Here is an 18,700-nt window from a genome sequence, read left to right on the forward strand (position 1 = left end):
GTCGTAGAGCGTATAGACCAGAGGACATTTTAAATTTACTACATGGTCAACATGTTTATCCCAACTTAAGTGTTGGTCCAATATTAGTCCAAGAAATTTTGAATTTTCTACTTGATTCAGTTTTTGAATTTTTCTAGATAAAATATTTGGCTTTAATTTTGATCTAGTTTGTTTTTGTACAGAATGAAATAAAATTTGATTTATTTATATTTATTAGGAGATTTTTAGTGTCTGAATATTCTTTTTACAGTTGTAAGACTTAGAGATGATTTAAGCTCAATTTCATCTTGACTTTTACCTGAAATTGTGGGTATGTTGGTATCATCAGCGTAGAGGCACACTGACCCATCCACCTGTATCACACCCGGAAACCCCCTTAAATAGCAAAGAAATAGAAGAGGCCAAGTATAGATCCCTGTGGGACACCATGTTTTATAGTTTTGAAGATTTGAATAAAAAATTTTGTGTATATTTATTTATATTTGCTGTTTAAATAACTAAAACTATTTTGAATTTGAATACATTGTTGTCGGTTTTTTAAATATGATTTGAACCATTCATGTTCCTTACTCTTAATATTTAAATTGTAAAGTACCTTAAGTAATTCATCGTGGGACACACTGTCAAATGCCTTTGGAATAGTCAAGGAAGATTCCAATGACTTTTTCATTCCTGTCAACCAAATCTATTATTAATTCAATGAAATTAACACCAGCAGTTATCGTAGATTTTTGTGGTCGGAAACCATGTTGCTGATCATCCAATAATGTGATTACTTTCCAGGTAATCCAAAAGTTGATTTATATACTACTTTTTCAAAAATTTTAGAAAACACAGGTAATAAAGATATAGGTCTGTAAACTTGTTGGACTATTTAAATCCCCCCTTTTTATAGAGTGGAACAACTTTAGCAATTTTTAATTTGGATGGGAAAAAAGCCAGATATTAATGATGAATTGATTATGTGGGTTAATGGTTTGGAGATTAGCGGAAAAGACTGTTTAATGATAGTGATTGGTATTTCATCAATTCCTGTTGAGAATTTGTTTTCAAAAGCCATTACAATCGCTTTTTAAAATTCTTTCATCACATCTTTTAAATTTGAAAAAAATTGAGGCTTGAGATGGTTTTTCATGACTCGATTGATTAACAAAATCTTTCTGAATATTTGGAAAGCACAAATCTATCAACAACATTTATAAAAAAATCATTAAATATATTACCAACAAGAATTGGGTCTGATATGGATGTGCCATCCCGGACTAATTGTATGTTATCAGTGATCTTGGCGCCATTGTTGATTTCAGATTTTGATAATTTTCCAAGTTGATTTCGACTTATTTGTAGATTTCTTAATTTTACTGTCAAAAAAACCTTTTTTTGTTGTTGTTTATTTGAATTTTATTTTCAATTTTTAGTTGCTTAATTAAATTGTTTTTAAATCATTAGTTTTTCCAAACCCTATATGTTTTCTCCAATTGCGCAATTTTTTCCTTTTTAATCTTTAGATCATCTGAAATCCAACTATTTAGGTTTTTCTCTTTTTCAACAGATAATAATTTAGGAAAGCTAATTTCAAAAACATGAACAAATATTGAGTAAAAAAACATCATACTTAGTTTCTAACGCTAGCCTGGTAAACTTCTAACCAATTTTCACTAGCCAATAGCCTTAAAAATAAATCTGTGTTAGTTTTTGAAAACTTTCTACAATACCTTTTATTCACATAATGAAGAGTATTTTGTACACCAAAAATTTCAAACAATTGCCCATCATGGTCTGATATACATGTTATAAGGCCAGATGTTTTTAATTTCTTAGTTGTAATATTAGTGAGGAAGTTTATCTATGCTGGTATTTCTGACTCGGAGGTAACTCTAGTAAGAAAATTTACTTTATAAACTAAGTTATAAGAATTTATAAGAAAAATACTAACAAAGTTCCTATATATGTATTGTCTTTGTTCAACACATTGATGTTAAAATCTCCTGCTATGATAATATTCCTGAATTATCATTTAATGTATTACATAACAAATCAAGTCATACCTAGAAAAGAATTCAAGTAGCCCTTGCTGTGGGGATCTATAAATACATGCTAAAATAAATGAAAATGTATTTACAGTAGTAATTTCTGATAAGCAACATTCAAATTCTTTTTCGGCTGTAAGATCTTGGACTTCAGGAATTAATAATTTTTTACTTTTAATGTTACTTCTAACTAAGATCAATACACCACCACCAAGTGAGATAGACCTTGTAAAAAATGAACATATTTTATAATTTGGAATATTTAGATACAGGATTTCTGCTTCAGTCATTTTATGTTCAGATATTGCTACTACATCTGGTTGGATTTCTTCTAAATTAATTTTTAATATATTAATACGTGATGATAAGTGTTGAACATTTTTTGATGTAATATTTTTAATGGTTGAAGTTGAATGTTGTCAAAATTTTGTTTATTTTTGGAATTTAGTTTGATATTGGTTTCAGTATATTTTAAATGATGGTAGTAGTTTTTCATTCCTGATAGTGTATAAAATGATTACTGTTATTTGAACTTTAATAGTGCATTATTATGAGCCAGATCAATAACATTCAAACTATTATATCTATATGCAGAACAGTTTTTCATTGTCATAAAAGTTTAGTTTAAACCTGAAAAAGATGAACAAAAATCACTGACACCATAATTGCCCATGATTCACCTCACTTTCACCAGACACTGCTTCCAAGTGTTGTTTGGATTGGAAATCAAGATGATCCTGATGTAGGGCCATCTCCTTGTCTCCTTGTGGTCCTAGGTTTGTAGTTATGGTTGATGACAGTGGTTGAAGTGAAGAGGTCTCAGGCTGCATGTGATCAACAACAAACGATGATGGGAGTAGCTTGCGGATACTTTGACAAAATATTGTATTTTAAATCAGTGATAAATTCATCATGTGTTAATCCATTCCATAATACTCTGGAGGACCACTGGTTGTACAATATGATGTCCACAGAAGCTCCAGTAAGGTGATGAAAATTTCATTATTTTGGTTACAAAGTGTTCTATGGATATTTTATCACGAACGCAACCCACAAGCCGAACATATAAGCCTTGTAAAACCTCTTCCTCTTAAAATCAATTGAGAAATCCTCAAAAGCTTTATCATAATCAGTCAAAGTAGGTTTATTTTTGTATTTATCCTTGTGTAATCAATGAATAGATTCCAGCTCCATCAGGGACTTGTTGATAAGCAAGGTGACTGGTTATGCAGTTTGAAGCAAGTGGTCTTCCAAATTGTTGTTTTGAAAATCACTGCAACACCAGCATCATCTGTCGCTCATTCTCAAAGTCGCCAGAAATACCGTGTGCAAACGCAGTTTTTTCACAGTCTTTATGTTCAGTAATTATTCCAGTCATGTTCTTTTTTCTATTATTTTTACTGGAGGTTGAACTCTCTCATACTTTGAAATGTAATTCTTGACTGTTCCACCAAGTAAGGGCTTTTTAAAATAATGCGAGCCAATTTTGTTTGTGCCTTGCATGTTTACAGTGCAGAGCAGACCATGGACAGTATAGTGTTGTCGTCCCAAATGATTAAGATTAATAATGTAAACTCCATCAATCCTGGGCAGCTATCTCCATGATGTAGTTATTTTACTTTTTGTATTTGATCGTTTTTCCGGACCATTAAGAATTTTGTCGTACCTATTAGGTACAGTACAATAAGAAAACAGGTCTGGTTACAGTAAGCCACTTTTAGTTTACTTTCTAAACTCTCATAGATTTCATTAAAGTTTTCTTTAAGACTATCATTTGTTCCGCCAAGAACTACTAATGGGCTACTTTCTTCATCAATTTTTAGCTGAGTCGATGACTTGCAGAAGAGTTGTGTTTGGTCTGACATAGCCAAAAGCATTTACTCTTCCTTCACACAGTTCTGTAATTTTTGGAGCAAGATTTTTACCTTGGCTGTCAGAGCAAATTGTAACGTTGGTTTTAAAAACTTTGTATTCTACTGGCTTTTTGAGATTTTTTGTGTGTTTTAGAGTTGTTTGTTTTTTTTAATGTTATGAAAAATATGCTCTGAGAAATTCACTTTTCAGTTTTGGGTTTTATTACGGTTTACAACTCTTGGTTTTTGAATTGCACTTCCAGATTTAAATTTGTTTTCTTATTTTTCACACTTACCATACTTTAACCATCATTAATGAAACAACAGCATTGTTACTGATTTTATACAAGTTGTAAATCACGTAGGATAGAAGAGTAGCGTTTTTTGTATGATGTCAGACTGGGTTAAAATAGTTTTTTCGAATAAACTCTGTATTTATTGTGTCCGAAGTCATTATATTGTGAACAATGGACTCCACTGTCCAGCACATAAATACTCCACAATCAATGACTGTTTTGACTGCTGCGGCCCACCAAGATCTAAAAAATTGATTGGCATTGTCTTGTTTAAAATAAGTGTTTAGCCTGTTTGCAACCGAGAGAGCAGAACTTTGGTTGTATGTACCAGAAGAGTCAAAATGTAAAAATTTTTGTTCAGACCCAACATATACTAGTGTACTCCAGTGTGAGCCACTATCAGATTGTGTTAAATTAACAGAGTCATTTATTGGTAGAATGATGTAACATTGTGTCCTTTATATTAAGTGGTTCTAGCATGAAATGGAAGTCATTAATATTTTTTATTGCATGAAACAATGAGTGGATTGATTATGATGCCCGATTTTTTATTTCCAGAAACCTATCATTTAACATTTGAAAAATACGGCTTGAATTGTCAAGTCAGTGAGCCATTTATCGTTCAAAAGCTCATCAGAAACTAACAACATTTTTTACAGCTTCAATTTCAGAGTCTGTGTTTCAAATACTTGAAAACTGTACAGGAGTTTCCACAGCGGAATCAGAAGAATTTTGAACTAATGGTTGAGGCAGTTTCTGATAAAATATCATTATTTTGAATTTTAGATAGGGTTTCCATATTTAAAAGCGGTAGAGGGGATTCACAAACAGAATCAGAAACATTCAACTTCATACTCATGTTTTGACTTGGTTTTGATTTTTCACCCTTACTAGCTTTCTTAATGCTAACATTTTTTCTTGAGTAAAATTAAAAATCATCAAGTTTTAAATTTAATTTTTTTTATTTTAATGTATTCTTCCAGTTCTTTTTTTTGATCGTAACACTTTACCACCAGGGGTTGTTACTTTTATATCAGTTATTTTACCTCGATGTACTCCACTTTTCCTAAACTGTTTCTTCAATTTTACATCCTGAGAGAAGAGATTTATTCGTACATTGGTCACTCAAGGAAGTATCCATAAAAATTATTTTAACGTCCAAGTGATAATAAATCAGAGTATTTTATTATGAAGAAAAAATGCAAGTATTATTGTTAAATACATACGGTGTCAGCATTTTATTAAATAAATATGGAAACACTATTAGTGGCTGAGAGAAAGTCTTAATGTTATCTGCTGCACAACAATGAGGTTCCAAAGTACACCAGTTGAGTCATTAAAACAGCTGATGGCAAGCTGTACAGGTTATCCCCTTCACTGCTTGTGTATGCTTGAAAAATCCAATATTGTTGAAGTATTGCAGGAAACAACTACTGTAGTCAAATTTCTGAGTTTATCTTTGTGAAATAAAATAATTTTAGATCACAAAACGTCCTTCTTAGGTCACAGTCACAAATACTTATTGAAAAAGAGTGCTTTATCTTGGAATTTGAAAATGAGTTTTTGTAAAAGAAACAAATGAAAAGTGCAGTGATAAAAACATGTGCTTTTAGAAATTCTGTTACAGGTAATATTTATAATTAATTATTTGTTTGAAACTATAATAAATGTTAACTTTTAACTGTTTCAAAAGTTAAGGATACTTTACCACAGATTTTCCCACAACTTCAGCACTGTTTTACTAAAATGTTCACTAAATAAAATTGTTTGTATGATACAAGTAATTTTAACTGGTCAACTCTATATCATATGTGTGTCATGTGTGTCATTGTTGAGAACAAGTGGTAGTCACTTGGTGCAAGATCCGGGCTGTATGGTGGATGAGGAAACGACCCCCACTGGAATGATTCGAGAACTTCACGTGAGCAATTTGCCGTGTGAGGTCGAGCGTTATCATGAATCAACAGAATTTTCTAGCTCAACTTTGACAAACTGATACTACATGCACCTAGTGGTTACCAGTTGGCAAGTGCCTTTTGTAGGAAGAGTCACATTCATGGAGGTTCTGCACTATGTGTACATGTAAATTATGAATTTAAAATAATACCTGTACCCTTCCTCAGATTGTTTGTTCCTACATGAAAATAAATTACTGATGGACTAGTCCCAATGTACTGCAACAATCATGGAATATAGCTGTGTAAAACTGTCAATCTTGAAGAGGCATAAAAGGGAAAGCTGCTTTCAAGTCTCGTTTTTTTGTTCAGAGATCTCTCCTGTACAGTTTAATACTTTGGATTTGAATTCCAATACAGATGTACCATTTCCAAGGGCAATTTTTTGTTTTATGGTGCTTTTTCTTCATTTTATTTCTGTAATCTTAAAAATGGTCAGTTATTTATAGTAAGGGAGCCGGGATGCTAAATTTGCAGTGACTAAAGCGTCATGGGGGCCTGTAAGATTGTGAAGATTAAGTTTTAAAACGAAAAAAGTTTATGTTAAGTTTTTTATTTCAGTGTGGAGGAAAGCGTGGACAAATTTTCAAAAAAAAAAAAAAAAAAAAAAAAAAAAAAAAAAAAAAAAAAAAAACATTTACATGGAAATACTTGAGCACGTCAGAAATTCATAATGTATACGCGCTATGTCTTTCTGATAATCAAGCGATATTAATCTGAAGAGCAATTACAATAGACAATAGACAATATTCTTTATTTGTTGTTTCTTTAAGAAATACAATTGCGTCAATAGTATATAATAACAAAAACTTAGATTAATATTTCTTGCTTTACAAATATTGATATGGTATTTATAGAAAATCGAAGAACTCCTTCAATGAATATACAGGTCGTTCCATCAGCCAGTCTCGAAAATGTCTTTTCAGTTCGTTCCCTTTCTTGTTCTTGAGATTTGGTGGTAGTGCATTAATGATTTTGCGTCCAATGTAAGAAGGTTTTTTGCTGAATTGCGATGTGTGGTGTACAGGGAGAATGTAGTCCGTTGCTCGTCTGGTGTGGTATGAGTGAGCATTTTCATTTCTAGGAAGGTCCATCTGGCTGGTGTAGATGACGACTGCATGGATGTATAGTGCTATGACAGTAAGAAGCTGCAGGGATTTGAAAGCTTCTCTGCAGCTTTCCCTAGGGCTGAGGCTATAGAGTGCCCTTACAGCTTTTTTCTGGAGTACCAGGATTTTGTTGAGATTGGTTTCAGATGTTCCTCCCCATGAAATTAAGCCATATCTGAGGTGGGACTCCACTACAGCATAGTATGCTGTCTTTGCCGTCTCCAAACCTCCTATCCACTTCATTCGCTTTACCACATAAATGCCAGATGAAAGTTTTTTGGTCAGATCGCATATGTGATCTGTGCAGGAGAGGTCAGCATTAATTGTTAGGCCTAGCAGTTTTGCCTTTTTTTCAACTAAAATATTAGGTATTTTTGGAATCTGCTCTTGTCTTCTGCTAAAATTGATCTGGGTGGTTTTGGATTGATTTATGACCAGATCGTTTTGAAGGCAGTATTGGAGTGATTTTTCTGTTGCTGATGAAATATTCAAAATTAGATTTTGTGCTGTGTTATTTGTAAACAAAAGAATTGTGTCGTCTGCATACATAATGGTTTCTACAGAATTGTCATTGATAAAACTTGGAAAATCGTTTGTAAAAAGTATGAACAAAAAGGGGCCTAAAACTGAGCCTTGAGGCACTCCTCTACTTACTGTGAGTTGTCTTGATCTATACACGCATTTACTCCCATTTACATTTTGTTGAATCTCAACTATTTACTTGCGTCCTTTCAGGTAGCTAGTCACCTAATCTTTCGCCAAGCCTCCAAAACCTAGGGCTGAAATCTTTTTCAAGATAAGATCATGATCTAGACAATCGAAAGCCTTACTGTAGTCTAATAGGACAGCTGATACGTGTTTGTGGTCTTCTAATTTATCTATGACGTATTCAATTAGATTAGTGACAGCTGTGGTGGTGGATCGTCCTTTGAGATAGCCATGTTGGTTCTTTGTTATTAGATTATATCTGTCCAGATGTTGTAACATTCTTGAGAGTGCTACCTTTTCTATTATTTTTGAGAAAGTTGGTATTAGTGAAATGGGACGGTAATTTTCAGGTTTAGTGATGGATCCTTTTTTGTGCTTTGGGTATATTTTTGATATTTTTAAGGGGGATGGAAACTGGCCTGAGGAAAACGATTGATTTATTATGGTAACCAGTGGTGGTGCTAGTTGTTTGGTACAGTGTTTTACTAATTTTGAAGGAATTTCATCAATTCCACATGATAATTTAGTTTTCAGGGAAGCTATCACTCCCAAGACTTCTTTAACAGTTGTTGGTGTTAAAATTAGTGATAGACAATTTCTTTGTGGAAGCAAAATCGGATGAGTTATGGCTGTGTATTTCAGATGTTCTCTATTTTCGCCTAATGTGGAATCTGCTATTTGGGAAAAGTATTGGTTGAAATGTTCGGCTATTTCGGCGGGGTTGTCTGTTATGTTTCCTTCTATCTCCATCTTCAGTGTTGAATTTTCTTTCTGTTGCTTACTTTGCTTTTCTGAGTTTATTATGTCCCAAACGGCTTTAGACTTATTGTCAGAGTTAGTGATGTAGTTAGCAGCCATATGTTGTTTGAGACTCCTAAGCTTGAGATCGTAGGCTTTCTTTTTTGCTGCCATGTATGTTCTATCATGTTCATTTCTGGTGAGCTCATATCTTTGTAAGGCAATTAGAAAATCTTCTTTTAGTATTTTCGACTCTTGGTCATACTGAACTTTTAGTCTGCCCCTCGGCTTTGCTCTTACTTTTTTGCTAGGGCATATATGGTCCAATATTTGTCTGACAGTTGTCTGAAATGTTCTGTATGCCTCTTCAACATCAGGGGCATTGTGTACCAGTTCCCACTTTTCCATTTCGAATTCCTGTTTTAAGCTATTAAGGTTTTTTATTGAGAAAATTCTTTTTTGTGTAGCTTCTTTTGTAGGGAAGACTTCTCTTTCCACTGCAATAGAACAGATTTGGCCAGTGTGATCCGACATTCCACCTTGGATCACTGAAAAGTCGACTGCATCTTCAGGTATGTTGGTACAGATGCAGTCTATTGATGTTGTAGAATGATTAGTAATTCTTGTCGCTGGAAGGGGAAGCCGCCTGACTCCAAAAACCAGCAGTTAATCTTCGAAAATAGTATTATTCGTGTTAACAGTTAGCCTGTCTATGTTGATGTCGCCCATTAAGATAAGAAGTTTTGCCTCAGCTGTAAATGAGGTAAGTATATCTGATATAATGTTGATAGCTACATTAGCTTGTCCTCCTGGTGTCCAATAAACCCCTAGAATGTAGAGAGTTTTTTTCTTGATTTTTATCTTTGTTAATGCAGCTTCGCATACCAGTTCTTGACAACTGTTTGCCATGTTGATTGCTTCTGTTTTTGCAGTTTCTGTTTCCTTAATGTAGATTGCAACTCCTCCCAATCTATGGTCTTTTCTACTGTAGTGTGTAATTAAATTGTAACCACTAATCTTAGTGAGTAATAGTTTATCTGAGTTTAATCCATGTTCAGTAAGTATTAATATGGTTGGATGTAGGTCACTCAATAGATGGTTTATTCTTTCCACCTTTTTTGATAGTCCTTGGAATGTTCTGATGAAAGATGGTGATAGGTTTTTTCCTTGTTTTCTTTAAGAGGTGTTTTGGCTTTCTTGTATAATTTCTAAAAAAGTATTTGAAGTATTTCCAGGTACGATATCTGAAGGAGTGCTAGTTAATGGAGTCTTGGTCATGCTGTCATCTGGTGAGCTGTTTGTTTTTCTTAAGATTTTCTCCATATGTTCTTTCAAAAAATCTTCAAAAGTTTTGTCTATAAGTAGAGTTGCTGTCATTGGGGGTTTGCTATGTACTCAAAAGTTACCGAAAGTTTTTATGTTTGCACGAACTATTGTTTTTTCGGGGTCTGTGTCCATCTGTCTTTGTTCTTGTAATTCTTTATTTTTGGCTATCTGTAGAGAGACACTAAAATAATTTCCTTTCTTTGAACTTGAATTTTTCACAGCCCTATTCAAGCGGTTTGGTGTTTGAAATTGCTTAAACAAAGGTGTTCTACTAGTAGGCTTTGCAGGTGTTGTATTAGTTTGGTCATGCAGGTCACGTTGATAGGAATTATTTTGAAAAATCTTCACTGTTGATTCTAGGTGGTCCTGTCTGCACTTAAGTTTGGTCAGTTTGATCATAATTTGTAGTGTGTCTCTTTGTTTAGTGATATTAGGGTTGTTTGTTTGGGTTTCGGAGTCGATGGCATTAACTTTGATTTCAGTGCAGCCACTGTTATCTGTTCTACTCTGTAGCATTTTAATGGTATTTTCGAGCTGCTTAATTTTCTCTTCAAGTCTGCATATTATTTTTTCTTTACTTAGGTCTTGTTCTTCAAAGGTGTTTTCTAGAGCAGCCTGTAGCTGCTTTTCTTTCGAGAGTTGGTTTTCAACTTCGGTCAATTTTTCAGCTAGCAGGGTGTTTCGGCTGTGTAAGGCTTCATTTTGAGCTTCTAGTTCTTTTATCTTTGCTTGATAGGTTAGCTCTGACAGAGTGTGTTGATCGGTTATCTGTTGTGCCAGTTTGAAGTTCCTTAGAGTTAGAGAATTCAGGTCCTGCTTAAGTTTACAGTTTTTTCCGCTAGTAGGGCATTGCCTGCTTCGGCGGCCAGTGTCAGGGAAGTTTCTAGGTCGTCAACGTCATTAAAATGTTGTATCTTAGTATGGACAACCTCAACTAAATCCTTGCTATTGTTTAACATCTCTAGCTCTTGTATTAAACTCTCATTTGTTCTGGAGCTACCTTCAACTCTTTGTGCAGTATTACTGAGGTCTAGTTCTTCGCAACCTGGTGATTTATTTTGGCTGTTGTCTATTAGAGGTTTACTTAGAAGAGAGGTTTTAAAAACTTGTTCTGCTTCTCTAAGGGCCTCGTTAAACTTTTTATTTTTGAAATTGTCCGTTTTTGGCTTTCCATGAATTAAATTATATTCTGCATACAGGCACATGTCGCTTTGTTTAATGGAGGCAGTAGTATTGTCTCCAAAGAATGTGACACTGTATTTAGTGATATTGTCAATTTTTAAAATGTCTTGTATAACTGCTGGCCAGTAAGGATGGCCTCTTATTTTGGCGAAAACTATAACGCCCACATCATACAAAGTACCATTGTTTGATGCCATTTTCGGGATCTGGGAAAAAAATTAATTGTACTGAGTTGTTTAGGTTATTTTCAGAGAAGTAGAAAAGTAGGTTTGGTAATTGAAAATACTGTTTTTTTATAACGGTGGACGGTGGCCATAAAAAGGGATAGAAAAAAGGAAAAAAAAGTTATTTGAGCGTGCCAGATATTCAGAGGGAATGTTAAGTAAACTAAAAAAAGTATCCTATTTAAATGACTGAAGATTTGGACGTGATCGAAAGTCATGACAGATTTGTGAAAATGTAAAAAAATGCGGTCTTAAAATACTCGAGCACGTCAGATATTTATACAGGCGGTTCAATTCGATGTCCTGACCATTCTAAATGATAATCTGACAATAATGTGGAGGAATATTGTTCATCTGACCATTTGAAAAAAAAAAAAAAATTCACATGTTTCTTTTCCACAAAATACACATTTCACACTTATATCACTCATTATTGTAATGTATATAAAACTTATTGCATTAAACAATCAAATAAATAAATAAAAATATACTTCTAAAAAAACATGTTGTTATTGTGATCATCTGAGATGGCATTATGGCGGTATATGGTAGTGTGCAGATGGTGCGAGAGAGTGAAAGACAGAGAAAGAGTGAGAAGGAAAGAGAGGCGCAGAGTGGGAAATATACAGTTCTCAGCGGCTGTACGCTCCACCCTTTATTTATGGTTTTAGCTACCTCACCCCATGAAAATCGTCAGATTATATTTTGTCCGCAATTCTTAAAAGATTTCCTTCAAAATAAAAAAAAATTCAATCGCGCTTGAGTATTTTGAGGTAACATTATTTTTTTTACACCTTTGTGACTTGCCTATTTCCTTATACTACGCTTTAATCGTCAGGTTATTGAAATCTACACCGTTCTACATGTACTTAACTTACTTTGTATTTATCTGACGCCCACAAGTTTTTCTGAGGATCGATTTTTTTCTACTAGTCTGACGGTCTGCCCTCAACGCAGACCCCTATATTAAAGGTTCATATGTGCTAGGGGTACATTACGGAGTACGACATTTCTCCCCATATAATTTTATGACGCGCTCTAGTAACGCGAAAAATCCCCGCTTGGGCTCCCCTACTATTAGTTTAGTTGTAAAGATTGCAATATTGTACATATATTGGGGAAATAAAAAAAATGCATTCGTTCATTCACCATTTCCTGAAAAAGTTGATAGTTTTACTCTTTCTTGTTGGTGTACAATCATACTTTTGTTAGAACAGTTCACTGGCTGTTAAGGGTCATGATTTGTTTAAAAAAAGACAAGTTGAAGGGTTTGTGAAAATTCCAGGTAAGCTACTTTAGTATATGGAATAATCTTGTAGTTAAAAAGTTTAGATGTGCTTGCATAATCTTTAAAATCACTAGGTTTTAATTGAATTATCCAGTAAGGATTGTATTGATTTATTTGCTTTCATAGCCAAATCAGTCCAATTGGGGAGTAAAATTCAGTTTTTGACTTGGCCCTCTCTATGCAACTGTGCACACAGCCAACCTCTTGCACGCAAGAATGTCTTAACAAAGAATATTTTATTTTCAAAGATGTTGTCTCGTAGGCAGTCTTGAATAGCGTTAGACACGATAGAATTGTGATTCTGAGGAATACAAGAATTGGACCAAACATCTACTCTGTTACATTGTTCTCATCAATAACACAATCTAATGTTTTTCTAAATGCACTTGGTAAGTCATTACCTGAACGGCCAGTGCAGTTTTGATACCTGTGTGTAATACATTTTTTTGTTACTGAAAAGTGTGCAGTTAGATTGTACATGTTTATTTTTCCTAGATAAAATAAAGAGCTTATTTCAGTATGAGGAGTCAGGATTACATTTTGTAGGTTTACAAAAATAACTGGAGTACTTTTACTTCTTTTTTTTTGGGCGTTTCTCATTTCAGTTTTCAAAAACTGCTGCCTTTCATAATCTTCATTTTACTCTCTTCAGTTAGTGTCGGTCTGGCGTGCTAATTTAAACTTTTCACAAAGATCACACCAATCTAATTTGAGTACATGAAATCCTAAATTGAATTCCGTGGCAAAAATTTTGTAGTTCAGATTTTGTAACAAGAATGATACCTTTAACTTTACACTGTTTGAAACACTTAGGTCTGATTCTAGATTAAGTCTTTTTGTATTCGCCCTACAATAGTGCGATTCAATTTCATGGAATCACTTAATATGGTCTCTGGCTGAATTAACGTCTCCTTCTGGCCTACATCTACTATAATTACTCTAACCTCTGGAGTAGCTGTGTTTGTTGCAACATCCTTACTATTATGTGCTGTGTATACTGGTTTCTGAGATGTTCCTAATGTTGATATATAAAATGTTTTACAGACTTGTATTTTTTCACCTTTGATGGTAAAATATTATTTAAAGGAATATTGTCTTTTTGATGTTTGTTTGTTTTTGAAACCTGAGTTGTAAGCAAACATTTTCTGATTGTTTTAGATCTCCTAATTGACGGCTAATTGTTTTAGATCTCCTAATTGACGGCTTTTTCTTTTAAGTTTTGCTGTGATAAAAGTTCACTAGTGCTAATAATGAAATGTTATTTTTTCTGTTAAAGATGGCAAAGAATAAAAAGAGTCATAAACAAATGTACCCTCATCTTCCGATATTCTGTTTTGGCACCTATACTTGCATTTAGTTGACGGCCTTTGGGTTTCACATGTTTACCTTTTCTGTTTAGATACGATTTTCCAGACTGATGTGCACCCTTCCTAAAACTTGCTTTCCATGTTTAGTGATTTCAGATCCTCTTTCAACCATTCTTGTTTAGTTTGGTTTCTACAACTCTAAAAATAATAAAATACTAATTTAGTCTATTCTGTTAAATAATAATTAAGATAATATATTCTAAATATACATTTATACGACACTAAGACAAATATTTTGAATTCCCAAATCAATGACAAGCTGTCCATTGTGTTTCCATTGTTGGGGAAAAGACAATCAACTTGGCAGTCTTACTCTGCTTACACATGATTACACATTTAGTCATTAATGTTTGACAAAGCCTTGCTAATTCTTAGTCTCAAATCTTGAATGTTTTACACTTTTTAAGGTATATAAACTTGGTCTTAAACATATCCTCAAAGAAAAAATCACATGATGTTATTTGAGTGGGTTGTGCGATGCCAGAAAATGGTGCCATGGCCAGTCCACGATGAGGGAAAGTGTTTTCAAGTGATTCTTCCACGATTAAGTTCCTGAGCGGAGGGTTTGTATCTGTTGAAAAATACAGTAACTAGGGTTCACAGTGTTGTGGTGATGGATAGTTTTCTATCAACTACTATGCAGAGATAATTATTGCATGTTCGAAATAATGTTATTTGGCAGAACAATCCTTGATGGTGGATGTGGATGCATAGCATGTTCTAAATATTCTTTGCTTTATAATATCCTAATTTGTGTCTAGGTACCATTCATCACGCTAAGCTTTCTCTTGTACTGTACATATAAATGTGATATAAAGCTGCTGCTTTTTGTAGGTTATGTTTTGAGGTTAAGACGTTAGAGCAAACAATAATGGTACATGTAATATATACAAGTAAAATTAAATAACTTATAATTTCATAAACCCTACCATAATGTGATGCTAAATACTATCTAAATTTAACTGTTGCTTAGTATTTTTTGGGACATAGTGTACAATTCACTATTTAAAACAAAACTTGAACCTGTTTGCTGTTTGTTAGTGATGTATTACTTAACGTCACGTCCAACGGTGAAGGGGCAGGTGCAGTTGAGAGGACATCTGTTGATTGCTAGGAGACGTCAAGAAAAAAATTGTAAAGCTGTACATATTACTTTTTTGAAAAGTCTCCTTTGGCGTGTTTTGTTAAAAAGTTTTTCCTAAGCACTGTTTACTTTTTTGCATACATTTGTTTTAATGTAAATACAAATCATAAAACAGTGTAAAATTATTATTTTATTATTAGTGGCGTAATATTGATTTTAAATCTGGATGTTTCTATAGCAACAAACTTTTGTTTTATTGGTGCCAAGTGCATAAAGGTTTGACAATCCATTGTTGACCTTAGTTTTTTGTGGAAAAGTATAATACTATAAGTGAATTATGTTTATAATTGCATAGCCTTTCCTGCGTTATAGGTATTAAAACAATACATATGTACAATTTTGTATGAAACTCGAAAAGTTTTAAAAATAAATTTGTACTAACACATTTTAAAAATATAGGCTATTGTGTTTTATTTTCACTAGAAAAATATGCATATTTCTTTAATTTATTACAAAAAATGAATGTTTGTTATTGTTTGTTACAACAATTTTTTCCAAAAAGCTTGTGCAAATGTAAAGAAATTAGCCGGTCAGTTTAAGGTAATAATATAACACAATAGCTAGTGCACTTAATTTGTTTGGAAAGATTTAAATTAGAGAATAATTGCCTTGAAATGTTAATATTCTACTCAAAAGATGTAAATATCCGTTAAATATCTTATATATATATATATATATTTATTATATATCTTAAATAAATATATATAGTTTCAATTGTTTTACTGTAATTATTTGATTTGATTTATATGTAGATGGCTGACGGAGAGGATTGGGGAGTGGACGAGCCCATACTGACTGCTGACACCATACCAGTGGCTCAGGATCCAGAACTGCCTGAAATCAAACTGTTCTGTCGTTGGAACTGTGATGATATGCAAGTTTCTGACATGTGCCTTCAGGTATTTTTTTATTTTTTTTTGGCATCTTGTGATTAGATTTAATGTTTACTCTGTTCGCCATTTTAAAAAGCAGCAACTCGTTTAATAGAGTATCGCTAGTCTGCATCATATCTGAATTGAAATGAAAGACAGTTTATTTCTGTTATAATTACAATACTATTACAATTAGTATTAATATATGAATTGATAATTACGAGGGCTGTTCGGAAAGTAGATTACGTTTTGTAATTAAAAATTAACAAAGTATAGGAAAAAATTTTTATTATACATTTGAAAGCCACACTTAAATACTACTTTTCAAAATAGTCGCCATTCAAATTTAGGCAGATCATATCGATGGATGAGCTTGACAATGCCTTCCTCATAAAATTCTGCCGCCTGTGTCTTCAACCAGTTTGTCACTTCTTGCTGCAGCTCTGTGTCGTCGTCAAAGCGCTGCGTTGCCAGCCACTTCTTCATTCAATTCAATTCAACTTTATTCAAGACTCATACAATGTACACATACAGTATAAATACAGAATAGCGTCAACCATTACATTACAATATCCATTTATTGATTAAATAAAGCAGTTTGCCTCAAAATGTCATTGAAATGATTTTACAATTCTGCTACTATTTACAATATGTCATATCAACTACTAAATTGTTGGATGAACTAAGTTACCTCAAAATATTCTTTAAATGAGTATACTGATTTTTCAATTAAAAATGACTTTAACTTTGTTTTAAATATGCTAATTTGTGAAATTTTTAGAAATGTTTTTGGAAGAAATAACAAGAATTTGGATCCTATAGCAGTGGGTTTTTTTATTAAAAAGTTCTAAGTTATGTTTTGGGATTGATGGATAATTTCTATGGCGAGTGTTATAATCATGATTTGCTCCTAATTTAGGTATACTATCTTCATTTGATTTCACAAGCATTATAGTTTGAAAAATATATAGACCATATACAGTAAGGATTCTTAATTTAGAAAAATGCTGTTTGACAGATTCATTTCGTTCCAAATTTAACATTATTCTAATAGCTTTTTTTTGTTGGTGAAGAATTCGGTCTAGATTTTTTGTTGTTGTAGCTCCATACATGCTTATACCATAAGACATGTGTGAATTGATTAGTGTAAAATAAATATTTTTCAAGGTTTCAATATTACATACCCTTGACATTTGTCGTAGAGCGTATAGACCAGAGGACATTTTATTTACTACATGGTCAACATGTTTATCCCAACTTAAGTGTTGGTCCAATATTAGTCCAAGAAATTTTGAATTTTCTACTTGATTCAGTTTTGAATTTTCTAGATAAATATTTGGCTTTAATTTTGATCTAGTTTGTTTTGTACAGAATGAAATAAAATTTGATTTATTTATATTTATTAGGAGATTTTTAGTGTCTGAATATTCTTTTACAGTTGTAAGACTTAGAGATGATTTAAGCTCAATTTCTTCTTGACTTTTACCTGAAATTGTGATGTTGGTATCATCAGCGTAGAGGCACACTGACCCATCCACCTGTATCACACCCGGAAACCCCCTTAAATAGCAAAGAAATAGAAGAGGGCCAAGTATAGATCCCTGTGGGACACCATGTTTTATAGTTTGAAGATTTGAATAAAAATTTTGTGTATATTTATATTTGCTGTTTAAATAACTAAAACTATTTTGAATTTGAATACATTGTTGTCGGTTTTTTAAATATGATTTGAACCATTCATGTTCCTTACTCTTAATATTTAAATTGTAAAGTACCTTAAGTAATTCATCGTGGGACACACTGTCAAATGCTTTGGAATAGTCAAGGAAGATTCCAATGACTTTTTCATTCCTGTCAACCAAATCTATTATTAATTCAATGAAATTAACACCAGCAGTTATCGTAGATTTTTGTGGTCGGAAACCATGTTGCTGATCATCCAATATGTGATTACTTTCCAGGTAATCCAAAAGTTGATTATATACTACTTTTTCAAAAATTTTAGAAAACACAGGTAATAAAGATATAGGTCTGTAACTTGTTGGACTATTTAAAATCCCCTTTTTATAGAGTGGAACAACTTTAGCAATTTTTAATTTGGATGGGAAAAAGCCAGATATTAATGATGAATTGATTATGTGGGTTAATGGTTTGGAGATTAGCGGAAAAGACTGTTTAATGATAGTGATTGGTATATCATCAATTCCTGTTGAGAATTTGTTTTCAAAAGCCATTACAATCGCTTTTAAAATTCTTTCATCAACATCTTTAAATTTGAAAAAAATTGAGGCTTGAGATGGTTTTTCATGACTCGATTGATTAACAAAATCTTTCTGAATATTTGGAAGCACAAATCTATCAACAACATTTATAAAAAAATCATTAAATATATTACCAACAAGAATTGGGTCTGATATGGATGTGCCATCCCGGACTAATTGTATGTTATCAGTGATCTTGGCGCCATTGTTGATTTCAGATTTGATAATTTTCCAAGTTGATTTCGACTTATTTGTAGATTTCTTAATTTTACTGTCAAAAAACCTTTTTTTGTTGTTGTTTATTTGAATTTTATTTTCAATTTTTAGTTGCTTAATTAATTGTTTTA

General features: G+C 32.8%; 1 protein-coding gene across 1 annotated transcript in view; it reads left to right on the top strand.

Annotated features, from left to right (window-relative positions):
- The window catches only part of LOC124370399, a 119,088-nt gene that overhangs the window by 75,651 nt on the left and 24,737 nt on the right, over nucleotides 1-18,700 (top strand). The window contains exon 5 of the mRNA XM_046828684.1: nucleotides 15,973-16,119. Coding sequence (XP_046684640.1) covers nucleotides 15,973-16,119 — 147 coding nt within the window. The remainder of the gene's footprint in view (nucleotides 1-15,972; nucleotides 16,120-18,700) is intronic.

This window comes from Homalodisca vitripennis, unplaced genomic scaffold (assembly GCF_021130785.1).
Source record: "Homalodisca vitripennis isolate AUS2020 unplaced genomic scaffold, UT_GWSS_2.1 ScUCBcl_149;HRSCAF=1392, whole genome shotgun sequence".
In the NCBI taxonomy this organism is placed as follows: domain Eukaryota; kingdom Metazoa; phylum Arthropoda; class Insecta; order Hemiptera; family Cicadellidae; genus Homalodisca; species Homalodisca vitripennis.